The sequence below is a fragment of the Equus quagga genome, chromosome 8 (genome assembly GCF_021613505.1).
Source record: "Equus quagga isolate Etosha38 chromosome 8, UCLA_HA_Equagga_1.0, whole genome shotgun sequence".
NCBI classification, from domain to species: domain Eukaryota; kingdom Metazoa; phylum Chordata; class Mammalia; order Perissodactyla; family Equidae; genus Equus; species Equus quagga.
This window is the reverse complement of record NC_060274.1, coordinates 79521111-79535295: the sequence shown is the minus strand read 5'-3', so window position 1 is coordinate 79535295 and position 14185 is coordinate 79521111. Positions and strand designations below refer to the sequence as shown.

At 42.3% G+C, this 14185-nt stretch overlaps 1 protein-coding gene across 3 annotated transcripts in view; it reads right to left on the bottom strand.

The window, feature by feature from the left end:
* The window catches only part of KLHL7 (kelch like family member 7), a 61968-nt gene extending 48463 nt beyond the window's left edge, over positions 1–13505 (bottom strand). The window contains exon 1 of one of the 3 annotated variants that reach the window (XM_046670021.1): positions 13137–13505. In XM_046670021.1, coding sequence (XP_046525977.1) covers positions 13137–13256 — 120 coding nt within the window. In that variant the 5' untranslated portion in view covers positions 13257–13505. Of the gene's footprint in view, positions 1–12505; positions 12625–12653; positions 12837–13136 lie in introns of those variants that run through there. The other 2 variants (XM_046670022.1, XM_046670023.1) reach the window with 2 other exon arrangements.
* Between the last annotated feature and the right edge of the window lie 680 nt (positions 13506–14185).

Genomic DNA, 14185 nt, shown 5'->3' with positions numbered 1-14185 from the left:
AGAAATCAAAAACATAATTACAGGATTGCCTGTAAAGACTGGGACAGTTATAATAGTAATTATAGTAAGTTCAGGTAGATTTGAAAAGGGAAAAGGAAGAAGACCAGCAACAAGTACTTTATGCATTATTAAGTAATTTGCAAGGTGATATGGGTGGGAAGACAGGAATGGTACATATTACAGCGGAACCTATCTGGGAAGTTTGTGGAAATAAGACTAAACGAAACTACTAGGTCACATTAAAAGAAAGCCACTTAACCCAGACATAGTCCAGGCCTAAGTTGGATGCTGGACTTGCCCATAATGGGAATTACCTTACTGACAGTGGTGAGGGCTGGCAGTAGCTGAATCAAATCCTGAACACACAGACCTTATTTTCCACAAATGGCAGAGTCTATAAGAAACGCACTAGAGGAAGATGTTACCAAAACAAGTATCTGGGCCCAAAATCAAAAGGAAAGGGAAAGGAAGGCATTCTGATCTAAGAGTTAGCGCTACACGATGTAGAAAGGAAAAGATTCAACTTAAACAGGTTAAAACTCCGCTGGGGCTGCCTGAAAGGAACAAACGGATAACAGAGAAAAATGGGGCACCAGAGAGACAGCTCATTTTGACACAAAAAGATAACAGAAAGGAATGTGCCTGCTGCCACTGAGTTTCCAAGGCCTGGAAAACTCAAATACTGAGGAAAGGCAAGGTTTCGAGAAGCATACTGTAAGGGCCATACTGGTCCCCGTGGGGAACACAGGCCTTAGAGGGATCTGTTAAAGGTCATTCTTCCTTAGAGAAATAGACGTAAGGAAGCTCACAGCAGGACAGGATCATAATGGGGACACAAAGGCACAGAACAACCAGGAGGATCAGAAATGTAGAGAACGCAAGGCTACAAACTGTGCTCTGCACAACCGCCTGCTACAAATGTGGGTCACTCTTTTTTCAAAAGGGAGGGAAGACTGTCCCCAGACAGAACTCACTCATTTCAGCACTGGGTAGCCAAGAACACAGGGTTCAAAAAAAAAATGAAAATTAAGCTTTAAACGTGCAGGACGGACAATACAGAAAAAAGGGAAACTGTAGGAGACCCGGCAGCTGAGTATATCACTCTGGACAATTTCTAACATTTTGTCTAAGATAAAGAATGTGTCCAACGCTGGAGAAGCATTATTATGCATAGATGAAACTCCTTCCACAGACAGTAAACACAGTGTCCCTACTGGCTTCTTTCTTTCTTTTTCTTTTGTTTGGCGGAAGATTAGCCCTGAGCTAACATGCCCATCTTCCTCCACTTTATATGTGGGATGCCTACCACAGCATGGCTTGCCCAACAGCGCTATGTCCGCACCCAGGATCCAAACCGGCAAACCCCAGGCTGCCGAAGCAGACTGTGCAAACTTAACTGCTGTGCCAGCAGGCCGGCCCCTGGCTTTTTTCTTTTTAAAGATTGGCACCTGTGCTAACATCTGTTGCCAATCTTCTTCTTTTTTTCTTCTCCTCAAAGCCTCTGAGTACATAGTTGTATATTCTAGTTGTAGGTCCTTCTGGTTGTGCTATGTGGGACGCCACTTCAGCATGGCTTGATGAGTGGTTCCACTTCTGCGCCCAGGATCCGAACCTGTGAAACCCTGGGCCTCCGAAGCGGAGCACGTGAACTTAACCACTCAACCACTCGGTCATGGGGCCGGCCCCCCTATCGGCTTCTTGATAAGTGATTCCTCCCAGCTGAGTTAGTCTTAGTCTATAAAATTATAGACAGCCGGCACAGACTGGCAACTTGTCGAAATTAAAAGCCAAAATTTTTTCTTCTTATGTTTTCTTTGAAAACCCTCTATTCCCCCAGAAACCAAAGTTTCTGTTCTGTTTTTGGCTGGGAACAAGAATGTGGGTTAGGACTGTAAAATAAGGTGTCAACATCTGCACTGCTTATTGTAGATATGGGAGATCTGCTTGCATCTTTCCAGGTTTGTGGGGGTGGGGATGATGATGTGTTAATCTAAAGAGTCCTAGGGACCCTTTGGGACACTGAAAACATGTGGCACCAACTACCTTGAAAGTGAGAAATTCAGCTTTGGAGGGGCTAAACTAACGCAATCTATCCCAATGGAAGAGGAGCCCTCACGGCAGCTGCTGAAGAAGCTACCCTGACACTATCCAGACAGTGACTGCCTTCCGGCTGAGACTGAGCAGTATAACAACCCAGGGAGGGCAGACATTTGGAATTCAACTGCTTTAATTTTAATTCCCAAGGAGATCACAGATGTGAGAATTTAATAATGAGTGAGTTCATAACAGTCAAATTTGGGGGACTTTATGTTGCTAGCATGGAATTAGATGGAGTGCTTTAAGCTGTCCTTTAGCTCACAGCAGACAATCCGGAGAGCTATGAATGACATTTTCGCTGAGAAAAATTTGAGATGGGAAATGGAAGTAAACTTCCAGTTTGAAGTTAACTTAATGGATATCTACTCCTTTCAAAGGTTTCTGGAGTAAAAATTTAAATAACCTCCCGAGCTGGTCTTTGGAGGATATACAAAAGAACAGTCATTGACAGGGGATGCCTCATCAGCATTTAAGATAGAACCAAGCACTCCCTGTGCAGGAAGAAAACAGAAAACCCAAAACTTGGAAAACAGAAACTTGGAAATAACTCAGAGCTACTTGGTCCTTGTTCTGTAGGGAGTTGGGGTGGGGCTCTGCTGCCTGAATTCAGCCATTCAGTCCTCTGAGATGCCCAACACAGGAAATTTATATAAGGATCAATAGCCAGGTGAGACATCATAAAACACACACATGGCAGACGGGCAGTACTTGGTAATCCCCCATATGCAGGGCTTCTCTAGTAAAACAAAGTTGGATTAGTCATCTAAATCTTGGAATCTGCATATTCATATGTCCTTCAAGGAAAAAAAAAAAAAAATAGATGGCTGGGCCCAAACCCAGCTTATGGAGTCCGCCATAAGACACTCCTTACCTGTCCTGCTTAGCAGATGGAGACCTTAAGTAGAAGTATGTGTCTCAACAGAGTAACCTCACCATTAATAAAACAGCAATGTCTCAAGTTCTAAATTAATTCCATTAGTAACCTCTCTTCTCACTGGGCAAAATTAGGAAGAGAGAGAGATATGAGCTCAAGATACCTCATTTCCTTTCCTTTGGGTGAGGAGAAAGTCAGAAATGTTCTCCCCCTCCAACTCTCTCAGCCCCTTTGCCCTCTGTTCCCAGCACCACACAGACAGATACACACACACACAGAGTATATTCTCCTTTCAGGGAAAAGCATTATATCAATGGTTTTCAATCTTTTTCTTTAAGCAGCAGAATCCATTTTCAAATAATCTGATGTCATATAATTTATATGAACAGAATGGTTTCTCTGTAGCCAGAATCAGCCTGGCAACCAAGGGAAAAAAGAGGCTTCCTCTCTATTATGCTTAATAATTTACTTACAAAAATTTTGTCTCATCTCAGCAATTAGTCTTTCCAGAGGCAGGTTCTGCTAGTTTAGTGATTTGGGGACCCAAGAGAACAATGATTCAATCAAGTGATATAACAATGCTTCCACAGAATTGGAAGTTAAGACTGTGTCCTGGCCATTTTACCCTCCTCATGCCATTGGGTGGACTGAACAAAAGTTATTACATTTGGATAGGTGACTGACTCTGGCCATCAGGAGAAAAACTGTCGCTCTTCTCTATGGGGCATAAGATGGCTGGAACTCAGGAGATCCCCCCAAATATCTTCTCATTATTGGGAGACTCAGTCCTCTGTAGGTCTTCTGAGTTCCCACATATTTTCCTGGACATGCCAAGAACACAAGGGCCTGCCACTTTTTAGCCAAGCCACCATTTCTCAGCATTGTGTTGGCAGTGAGTGATCTTAAGGAGACAAATATTTCCCTTCAGGACAAAAAGCAGGCTTACTTAGTGCTTGCTATAAAAATAGCAGATTTCTTAAGCTCAGTATTCATTCCTTAGCTGCAACACAAACCCACTGTGTGTACAACATCCATCTGGGTCCCACCATGTTGTCCTCACAGCACTTGTTGGGCAAGCAGAACTGATTCATACATAGCTTACGATGCTATGCTATGAGTAATCAAGTCTGTTATCTCTGACCTAGGAGGCTCATGTCTTCTGTCAGCATCATGAAACAGCAACAGGCTCACTAATCAACTTTTAAGCAGCATAAATCAAATCCCAGACCCAACAGTGGTACTGCCAAATCTAGTGGCAAATGTTAATGAAAGACCAAAGTAACCCTATACAGACAAGATCAAAGACTCAAGATACCTAGGAATAAAGTATTAGGTCACTCCATCAGATAAAAAACTTTGAGGAGTTGGCTAAAGACAAAGAATAGGACTAGGCAGTAAAGGAAGAAGTCATAAATACAACAATGAATAAACAATAAAAATATTAATGGATAAATAATAAAAAATGAATGTAGCTTCTACTTTTATTTGCATCCTTCTTCTATTTACATATGTTTTCAACTAGTTTCTTTTCTCCATCACGATCATATAAAAAAGTCTAGTATTACTTAGCCCTTCGGATCTTGAAATGACTATGGAAGGAATGGATATGACCAAGTGATCTTGAAGTTAGATATGGTTAAGTGAAAAAATTTGATTGGTGACATTTTTTTAAATTATAGGAATGAGAATAAGAGCATGCATATTCGTATTGGACAGCCTAAGGTGTAGATCATAATGGACATTTGTGGATGCTAGCAATCCAGCATCCAATTTGCCCTGCCTATTAGAACCCCAAGCTTCCATTTCTGGAAAAATTCCTCATTATGAACTATCTTGGTGAGAGGGCAATTCTCAGAGCCTGCCTCTCATTACGGAAGCCAAAGGTCAAATATTTCTTCTATTCACTCCTTAGCAGAGCCAAAATCTGGCAAATGATCTAAGGCCAGCTAATTAGACGCCACCTCCAGGATTCTGAATCTCCCGTGAATGACAGCAAGATGGAGGGAAAACTGTCTTCATGGCAGCAGCAGTAGCAAGTGGTCAAGACTGTTCCTGTACTGTAACCTTGACTCCAGAGTTTCTGCAGCCTAGCTACCAGAGAACCCCTGGTTTCTGCTTGTTTGCCACACCCGCTCATCTTCTGGCCTGTGGTCAATGCTGTAAGCTCCTGATACCCTTGCAAAAAACCATTTTTATTTAAGACCGAATAGATTTCTGTTGCTGGGAACCAAGAATCCCAGATTCATCATGATAATAATATCTGTACAACACTGAATAACTTATCAGAGTTTTCACATTCTTTCTCTCACTATTCTCAACACCAGTAAGGTAGGTAAGTATGACATTATGATCACTGTTGTGCAGATAAAAACATAAAAGGCTGAAGAAGTTGTGACCCGCCCAATGTCACACATTTAATAAGAAGACAGAGCTAGGATTCAAACCCAGATCTGTTTGATTCCAAAGATCATGTTATTTCTACTATAGCATGCTGTTTCCCAAAGTAATGAGTGACTAAAGACATTACTAAAAGAAGTTTTATAGAAAACCATTTTTTAATAGTTTTGCACAATAAAAGCTTACAGTACAATGTTAGATTGTAATGTTACAGTATAACGTTAGATTGTGATTCAATTTAATTGTGATTCAAAAAGAAGGTCTAAGAAAGAACTCATTTAATCCTGGCACACCATTTTCCAGTAAGCCAATGTAAGTATAGAATTTATGGTATTTAGCATAGATGGCACATTCTTAAAGAGTGTCTCAAATATTAATTCTATCCACCACATTTTTGACAGCTCAACAGAATGTAACTAAATTATATGCTGTATTATTATATACTAAAATATATAATATATCCAGCTGTTTCACTGATATGAATGATTGTAGGAGATGCCAACTGGAGTAGTTACCTTACAATTCAATGTAAATGACTTAAATTTCTCAGGAAATGCCTTCGATACACAAAATGGGCCTTTCAAGACCATGTTTGTGCTACACGGCCCTCTTCTTAGGATAACCGACTCAGAGGACTGACATTGAACCACAACTAAGCTGTCAGACCCTTTCCCTTCAGGACTTGAAAATGCGAAAGAGGAACAGACCGGGAGCAGTCTGAGCTGAGGAGGCATGAGGCCAGGGTCCTAGGGAAAGGCAAGAGAGGCCTTTGGGACTGCCAAAGGTTCTTGCAGCTCCCAAATCTTAACTGTCTTTCTTCTCCTCAGAAGGGAATTTTAATACAATCATGTCTCCCTCAAGATGTGCTTTTGCACTCACTCATGAGAGCACACACGTGTCAAGTGTCACGATGGCAGTGCACTAGATACTGCTGGAATTTAGAGGAGGAACATTAATCCCACCCTGGAAAGCCTGGGCTGCACAGGAGGCAGGTCATTCTCCATGTGCTCACCACTGTCCCTCCTCTGTCCTCTAAAATCTGCTCCCCACCCCCACCATTCCATTAAAACTTTACTTGCTAAAACTACCAATTTTCAAATCCAGTGGACGCTTTACCTTTTTTGGCCTCCCTATAACATTTATACTCCTGTCTCTTCTCTGTAATATATCTTGGTTTCAACGACATTACCACCTGCTATCTTTCTTCCTTCCACTCATCTCCAATGAATTTTTCTTCTTATCCTTTAAAATGTTGATGCTCCCCAGTTTCATCCTATGTCTACTTTTCTCCTTCCCTTGAGGTGTTACGAACCATACCTACGACATCAATTATTTACTTAACAAATATTTGAGCACCTATGTGGTAGATGCTGGCAATACAACACTGAATAAGACAAACACAGTCACTGCCCTTGTGGACCTTAGAGCTTAGTAGCAAAGACACACATTAAACTAAAAAGTGATTATTGCCTTTACAGAGATGATAAATACAGGAAGGAAAGAAATGGAGTGCTGTAAGAGCATATATTATAGAGCGCCTTAACATAATCTAGGGCATTCAGGGAGCAAGTGGCATTTAAGGTAAGAACTGAAGCATGAGTAGGAGGGGAAGAATTATAGGCACTGGCCTCCATGTTAACAGATGATCTCGTCTCCTTCTTTTCAGAGAAAACAAAAGTCTCCAGGTAGACATTTCTTCATTCTCCCAATTCCAAACACACCTAACTACCTACTTACCTACCCTCTACTCCTTCTCTCTCTTATGGAAGAGAACTGTCCTCTCCTATATTAGATTAACCATCCTTTTTTTGGATCTCATTTCAGGAATCATCTATCATTCTGTCTCATATACATTCAACCTCTACATCTCAAGTAAATTCTTCCCACAGTTTTTAAACAAACATTCTCTCCCATTTAAATAAAACCAAACAAGCTTCATTTGACTCCCTCACTCCCTTCAGGTCCAAATTTCTGAAAAAAAAGCTGTCTGAGTTTTCTCATATCCAACTCACTTCAACTCACACTAATCCAACTTCCATCTGTGTCTCCCCATCAAAACAACTCCAACTTCAGTCAACAAACCCCTGTGTGTTGCTAGGTCCTATAAGCATTTTTAGTTCTGATCTTACTCTGACTTCTCATGAACTTCAAATTTTTCCATCCTCCTTCTGAAACAATTTCTTCTCTGATTCTCAAAACTCTCATTTTTCTCCTACTCTTCTGGCCATCCCTTTTTTGTCTCCTTTATAGGCTCATTCCCTAGCCTTTATCCTAGACTCTTGAGTCTCCACAGCTTCAATGAAGACATTGTCTTCCATATGTAGCCAATTCACAAATTTACACTTTTAACCCACAACTCTCATATACCTTATATACCTATACAATTCATCATATACCTTAATGTCTTATGGGGCATCACAAACTGAAGATATCCAGAACACAACTTATAATCCTTTCCTCATAGCCTTGATCCTTTTCCAGTATCTCCTCTCTCAGTGAATAGCATCATCATCCAGCTAGTTATGCATTTGAGAACCCTAGGGGTCATAAGTGATACCTTATATTGAATGCCTCAGCATCCAGTCAGCCACCACCATCACAACAGCAACAAAAATAGCCAACATTTATTGAGAACTTACTCATTATCACAGCCCGTTTTAAGTTTTCTTAACTTGGTTATCTTATTTAGTCATCACAACCACATATAGTAGTTATCACTGCCAAGTCCTGCTGATTGTATCTCCTAAATTCCTTGAATATATCATCTTTTCTTCATTGATATTGCTGCTGCTGCTACCACCTTAGTCCAAGGGACTATCTCACTGGGTTACTGTACCAACTTCCTGTTTAGTTGGCCAGCAACCAGTCTGAGAGCTCTCTAACTCATTCACCACGGAGCAGTCAGTCATATTTTTCAAAAGACAGATAGTACCCACTCATCCCTCCTTACATACACACATTTGAAAGGGTTTTAGAATAAAGGCAAAATCTCCTAACCTGACTTATAAGGCTATGTATGGGCAGGTCCCCAGCTACTTCTCCAGTTCCATCTTGCACCATCCTGCCCCTTATGTTCTGTGCTCCAGTCACACTGGTCAGTCTCTTGTACTTGCCATTTTTTGGTAAGAAGGTCTCTGACTCAGGGCTTCTGCATATGTTGTTCCCTCTAAGAGGCTTTTCCTTAAGGTACCTGGTTAATACACACTCTTATTTCAGCTCAGTTCAATTATCACTTCCTTAGGGAAAACTTCCTGATGGCCAAATCATCCATCTATATGCCCTCGTTGTATCATGTCCCTCTTCTTAATAATACCCACCAGTGTTGCAATTTTACATTTTGTCGTGTGATTGCTTGACTAATGTCTCACTCTCCTGCTAGCCTATCAACTGCATGATGACACGGACTGTCAGGTTTTGTTCACCATTGCAACCCCAGAATCTAGCAAAATGCCCAGCACACAGTGTGTTCTCAATAAGCATTCATCTGAGTGGATGAGTTAAAAAGCCAAACTGAGACAGGGGAATAAATAAACAGTGAGCCGAAAGAGGCAGTCAATCTACCCACTTTTGGTTTTAACAAGGGGGAGAGAGGTGTTATTTACAGTGGAACATTGAGACTCCGAGTGGTGGGATGGCTTTGTTGGTTGGTTTAAAAGTTTGAGAGGTTAAAACATGCCTCAATGCCGATGACAAGAATCCAGCTGAGAAGTTAAAGATGCTCAACAGAGATGGAATAACCAACAGTATAACTTTTCTGACAAGGCTAGTATTGAGGGAGTCAAAGCCCAGGTGAAAGTACTGACCTTAGATAGAAAAAGAGGCAGCTTCTCCATTGCAGCAGAGTAAAAAGAGAAAGTGTCAAAAAAAGGTTTATAGATTTGGTGACAGAAAGTTCAAAGTTAGATAGTTCCAGACTAATGACTCCTATTTATTTGTAATGTCAAAAGAGGGATGATCTGCTGAAAATGAGGATAAAGAAAATGGACCCAGGTTAGAGGAAAATAGTAAAATAAATGGAAAGTAGGACTGCTCACCAGTACTGACCAGTACTTCAGTCCCAGCTGAAGTTAGGACTTACCTGGCAGAAGGCTGCCCAATAATGGGATATTCTCCAGCTGTGCTTGGATGCCTTGCACACAGAGGGTAAACGGTCATCAACGCTTTTTGCCAGAGAGATGTGAAAAAAGAACAGAGGGTCAAGAAAGCTTGGGGCATTGGAAAGAGAGGGAAGAGAGAGACGCTATCTCCTAAGCTGGACAGACAAAAAGAGAAGAGAGAAAGAGCTAAGAATAGAAAGGTATGAATGATGGGAATTATTATGAGAATTAAATGAGACAAAGCATGTAAAACATTTTGCAGAATGGCTGGTAGAAAATAAGTGCTCAAGAAGGGTTTCTAATATTGAGGATTTAACACAGAAAGTTTAGATTACTATTCACAAGAGACCCTAAATATTAACGACATGTAGCAATTTACAGTCTTGGAGTGGTGAGTATACAGACACTGAGTCATTTTAGCTACTAAGTGAGCCCAGCTGACTGCCCAGCATCCAATCCTCACATCACCTTTGTGGTTCTCTCACATAACTCTCAATAAGGGCTTTAACATAAGCTTTTAAGTTCCAATTATGCCTTAATTCATTTAACATGAGAAAACTGTAAATTACAGCGGTACTCAGGAAGGTCTCAAAACATATTCCTCAAATGTTAAGGGTCTCCTGGACTTCATCAACAGCAACTGGATAGCTCTGCTTTGTAGACCCCTCTCCAGTGTAACAGGTAATAAAATTAACCTAAATGGAAAGTTAGGGAAATAAATTAAAAAGTGCTCAACCTAATTAAACAAGATGCCACACCCACTAGAATGGCTACAGTTATAAAGACTGACAATACCAAGTGTTGACAAGGATGTAGAGCAAAAGCCTCTCTCATACACAGCTGACAGAAGTGTAAATTGGCACAACTTTGGAAAACCCTATGACAGTATCTATTAGAGCCGAAAGTACTATGACCTTTAACTCAATAACTTCACTCTTAGGTATTTCCCAACAGCAATGCATATATGTACACATCAAAGGCATATACAAAATGTACTAAACTGTTCAAAGTGGTACTTTCGTAATAGGCCCAAACTGAAAATAACCCAAATGTCCACAATGATAGAATGGATAAATTGTGGTGTATTCATACAGAAGAATACTATCTACAACAAGGATGAACTAGTACTACACATAACAACATAGATGAATCCCATAAACAATGCTGACTTTCAGAAACCAAGATGCAAAAGTGTATACTGTATGATTCCATTTATATACGTTCAAAAGCAGGAAAAACAAATCTATGGTGATAGAAGTTCTAAGAGTGGTTACCTGTGAGGGAGTAGTGACTGAGACAGGCATAACGGGGGATCTCTGATGAGCTAGTCATGTTCTATCTCTTGGTGTTGGTATGTTCACCTTGTAATAACTCATTGAGCTGCATGTTTATGATTTATACCCTTTTACCTGAATCCTATATTTTATTGGAAAGTTTACATAAAAATAAGAGGCTAGAAATGACTGAAAGGATGATCGAGGAGAAGGTTCCCTAAGACGCTGAGGCTGCTGGCTCTGCAGAACCCCCTTTTGCTACTATGTATAGGATTGGCTGTTATGCTATAGAGAGATAAAATGACCTAAATCATATTATCTAAGATCACAAAACTAATGAACGGTAGAGCAGGGTTTGGAATTCAAGTATTCTAATTTCACAGTGTTCTCAAATTCTTGTAGGAATGTTTCCGGGTGTGTATACAGGGGTCCTTGCCATCTGGCACTCATCATCCTGATCCCCAAAGTAATGAAATTATAAGGGATGGCAAAAATTCATAATACAAAAATATTGACTAAAGAACAAGAACACTTATAAAATTGGTCCTCATTCCTCCTCTGACTCAGACCAGCTTCTATTTCTGCCAATTACCATCAACTGCCCTTGTCAGTCATTCTTGGCGAGTCTCTCTTGTGTTATGATGTTAAACAGAATACAAATATAACGTAAATCAAACTGCACATCTTGCAATAGGATTCCAGGAAGTTGGAAAAAGTGGTTATTGGAGAACTGTTTGAATAACATGCAAAGCTACTGACAAAAGGAGAATCCAGCAGACTAAGGTCAGTTAAACATTGCGGAAGAGATCCCTGGTTGCTCCCCAAGCATCCATTTTCCCCTTCCTACTCAGAGAATCCTGATTCTTCTCTAACTGTATTCCTATTTTAACAGTAAATAAACAGATATTAATATAGTCTAAAGCTAAGTCTAAGAATGGATTTGAATCAATTTTTAAACCCAAAGAGCTAAACATACAGTTTCAGACAATCCCCTCCTCCTCCAGTAAACAGTTGATGCTGCAACCCAGCTGCACTCTATGTAAGGAATAAGGCAATGCTTTACAATGCTACAGTCCAAGGACGAAAACGCATATTTGGGGGAGTGGGAGGGGTGTTGGAAACAAATTTGAGCACTGAACTGTGTTCAACTACCATTTACAGGCAGACACTAGTTAAATGCACCGGTTATCTGAAGTCAGTGGTGTTGTAAATATAAAAAGGTTTACATGAAAGGAACATTAACGTTTACATGAAAATAGATACATGAAAGTAAGTTACATAAAATACAGAATACAGACATTCACGGCTACTTCAGCACAAAGGCCAGGAAAGATTTAAAGGCATTCCCACAGTTATCTACCGCATTCCTGCACCATGGCAGGAGCTGATGAACAAAGAAAAGATCCCAGCAGTCAGAGTTTTGCTTAAGGAAACCAGAAGTTAATATCTTCATAAAATCTTAAATTCCTCTACTGTTGCCCCTATTCCCAACAGAACCACTAGATAAGCGAACTAGTCATTGCAGTTACTCATACATCCTGCTTTTGTCCTCCTGAAAAACAGGACCACAGTCACAAAACCGAAACATTTCCACAAATCTCCTTAGATGCGTATTTTCTATTAATATAGCTTACAGAATCAAAAAGTAACCAAGTGACTTTTCCATGCTTATTAGTAGTATAAGACGTTACGGAATTAAAATAAATAAATAAAACCTCTCTAGTCTACATTCTCCGGCGTTAAAATCCGTTTTTTCCATAACCCACCTTTCGCAGACGTGCTGAAGACCTTCATTAATGCGCCACACATCAAAGACAGAACAAAGAGCTCCTCTTTACAACAGGGACGCACAGTGCCCTTAAGACACGGCACAGTATTTATCGATGACTGTTTCTGTCCTAAATTAACACGTACCGGAGGATTTGTCTTCAACCAGCTCCACCCGGGTAAGACAGAAGGGGGGCGGGGATCCTTATTTAAGAGTAGCTGATTTCAGCCCAGCAACGCTTCTCCCTGCTTTGGGGGCTGTGCCAATGGGCTTCTCCGCACAAGATCTCACGACACCTTAAAACTGCTGGCCAATGGAGGGATCCTGGCCTGACAAAGAGATAACTAGGGCAGAGCTGTTATACAACCAATACCCACGCCGAATGCCAGCGTCCCCCAGGACTCTGATTTGGGAGCTACAGCCTCGGCAGCCGCGGAAGCACTTTTGCTTGAAAACTGCGACCCTTACTGAGAGCAGCTTCGCTTGCGTGCGAAAATAGAAGGAAGGGCGAGGACGGAGGAAGAGGAGGATCGCGACCCACAGGGCGCGGGGTTCGGCCCAGGCAGCAAGGGGTCCCGAGTCCCGGACCACCTCCCCGCTGCCGTCCGTCGCTCCCACAGAGGCGGTACCTGTTTCCGCATGTTATTCATGACTCCCATGAAGCCTGCCAACAATTTAGCTTCTTCTCGAGCAGCAAGTTTCTTCTCGGTCTTCTTCTTGCTGCTCTTCTCCACCCCGGAGGCTGCCATCCTCCGTCAGCTCGGTTACCGCCCGGGGCTCGCCGCTCCGGGCGAGGGGGTGCACGCCCCGGGCACGCTGGGGCTTCTGTTTACCAAACACCAAAGCCGGGACTGCGGCGGCAGCGTCCTGCTGCGGAGCGGGCGGGCGGCGCGGCCACTGCCGAAGGACAAGGCCCGCGACGCTCTCCCAAGCTCCCGGGGAGGCGAAGTCGCGGGCTCGGCTGGGTCCGGAGCAGAACCCGAACCCGGCCGAGGAGCCTGCGCACTGAGCTCCCCGGGGGCGGGGGCGCGATGAAGGGAGCAGGGGGCGGGGCCTCGCGTCACGCCGCCGCCGCGCCGAGCGACGCTGGGCGCCGCCGTTGCGCGTTTGTGGCCACCCTGCGGAGCGTCAGTTTTGACCTCGAGGCGGTCCACGGTGGCGCGTGCGTTTTCTTTTGTCCAAAGCAGGTTAGGAATTTAGACTGCGTCCCAAGATTATCTTTTTTGGGTAATGGGGCAGTAGACCACACCAAAATGTTTCGCATTATTGTAAGCTCCATAGGAACAGGGCTGGTGTTTTCACTGCTCTGTTAGAGACTGACATGTTGCAGAGGCTCAGTAAGTATTTATTAAACGATGAAACATGTGAACAAGCTTTTGGGACCCCTTTCCCTGGTCTAACAGGCAAATCTAACAACGAACTGCGTGGGGTTTAAGTCAGTACAATAAAAATTCCCGCTACAGTGCTGCAGCCACGCAGGCCGCCCTCAGCACGTGTTAAAAAGACTTTGCAACTCCTCACCTCATGACTGAAGACACAAGCTAGAGAAATCAGAAACAGGGAAAGATAAAAGGTCCCTAGCTCCTACGTTCCGAGCTGCATTTCGTAGAGACTGAGGGGAAAACTAACGACCCTGGTCTTTGTCTCCCTCTGCACGTATATACGTCAGCATCCCAGA